This window comes from Buceros rhinoceros, unplaced genomic scaffold, assembly GCF_000710305.1.
Source record: "Buceros rhinoceros silvestris isolate BGI_N320 unplaced genomic scaffold, ASM71030v1 scaffold7787, whole genome shotgun sequence".
Taxonomy (NCBI): domain Eukaryota; kingdom Metazoa; phylum Chordata; class Aves; order Bucerotiformes; family Bucerotidae; genus Buceros; species Buceros rhinoceros.
The window spans coordinates 70,441-72,052 of record NW_010421551.1 but is presented as its reverse complement, the minus strand read 5'-3'; the positions used below and the strand labels follow the sequence as shown (position 1 = coordinate 72,052).

Sequence of the window (1,612 nt, the reverse complement as noted above, 5' to 3'; positions counted from 1 at the left end):
AGAGCGGTTTGAGTATATAACTGAGCTGGGCCAAGATGATTCTCCTCTGGTGTGTACTGCTGTATGTAGTTCTGAAGGGTGAAGCTGAAAGCTTCTTAAGTAACTTTCGAGATCCTTTTTAGCAGATTTTTTTTGTTTGTTTTTCACCCCAGGTGTAGGAAGCTGAGCCTGAACTTTGCTGTGTCAGTTAACAGCAGGGTCTGTCAGCACTGATAGGACTGGGTTTGTGTTTAGAGGGTGGTATTTGTGGTGTGGTGTGTGGTTTTTTTGTTCGGTTGGTTTTGGGGTTTTGGGTTTTTTAAATGAAGGAAGAGGAATGATGTTTTGGTCTTCTGATACTTGAAGGCTTATTTCATGTTACGTGCGTTCATCTGTCTTAACTGGTGAGGAAATATTGTTTTACATCTAAATGCAGAAGGTAGAAGTCCTCTAAATTTAATAGTTGATCCATTTTATCCTGTTACAGTACCAAATAAATTATATAATTATCCCTCTTCCCCCATTTTCCTGCCCCATAAAGAGGCTTAGACTTAGGAAAAAAGGGTGGTGAGGTTTCTTTGGTGCTGGAAGATAGTAACAGGAAAAAAGAGTGCTATAGCACTCTTAAACTCTTGACTTCAAACCCAGGGGTATTTTATCTTAAATATTGAATAACTGCAGTGTTGCTTTATTCCAGAAATAGTTTCAATGACTGTAGTTATCGTGGTGGATTCTTTCCTGTGAATCTTTCTAGCTCAGTCGTTTGATAAATGTTACTTTGGTCTTTAGGAAGATTGTTGTTTGTTGTTGTTCAGCGTTCCTAATAACTAATATTCTTTACTTTCTTTATTTTCTCAGGTACCTTAGGAATGTCCGACAGAGACAGCTATTTTTATGCTGCCATAGTTGCTGTAGTTACTGTTCATGTGGTACTCGCTCTCTTTGTATATGTAGCGTGGAATGAGGGTTCTCGACAGTGGCGAGAAGGAAAACAGGACTAGAAGGAAGAACATCATCATCTGATGCCTACAGACTGTAAATCAAGCTTCTGTGAGCTGAAGGAAAAGCATTCTTCAAAACGTAGAATACACACATACAGAAATGAGGCTGATGCCTCAGCTCGGGTTAGAGTAAGACTTGTGCTCACGTTGAATGTGCACTGGTGTTCTGTGTAATGCTCACGGAGGTTGTTCTCTAGCCAGCCTCTACTAGGTCGAGCTGAGGTGGTCTTCACCTGGCATTAGAATAAAATAATAATATATTTTTTAAAAAATCCTGTAGCTATTTTTGCCATTCCCAGTGTTTATCTGGCTTGCGCTGAAAATAATATTGGCATGAAGCAAGCGTTACATTTTCAAATAATTGACTTGCTAGTTAAAAAAGCTACATTACTCGCTACCCAACTACAGCAGAAAAGATGGGATTTCACTTTGCTGTGAATAGTTTCCTGATTTATGGGTGTCATGGTTTAACCTCAGCTGGCAACTAAGCCCCACACAGCTGCTCACTCACTCCCCCAGGTGAACACTCTTGTGTGTGTTCGGCTTCATAAAGGACAACATTTGCAGACAATTTTGTGGACAATTTTCTTCTCTTCATAAATATTAACTTGTACACTGTGAAATGATACAAT

The 1,612-nt window shown here is 39.5% G+C and overlaps 1 protein-coding gene across 1 annotated transcript in view; it reads left to right on the top strand.

The window, feature by feature from the left end:
• VMA21 (VMA21 vacuolar H+-ATPase homolog (S. cerevisiae)) overlaps window positions 1–1,335 on the top strand; it is a gene marked incomplete at its 5' end in the record, with an annotated part of 2,288 nt that extends 953 nt beyond the window's left edge. The window contains one exon of the mRNA XM_010139703.1: window positions 838–1,335. Coding sequence (XP_010138005.1) covers window positions 838–980 — 143 coding nt within the window. The remainder of the gene's footprint in view (window positions 1–837) is intronic.
• Window positions 1,336–1,612: the final 277 nt, after the last annotated feature.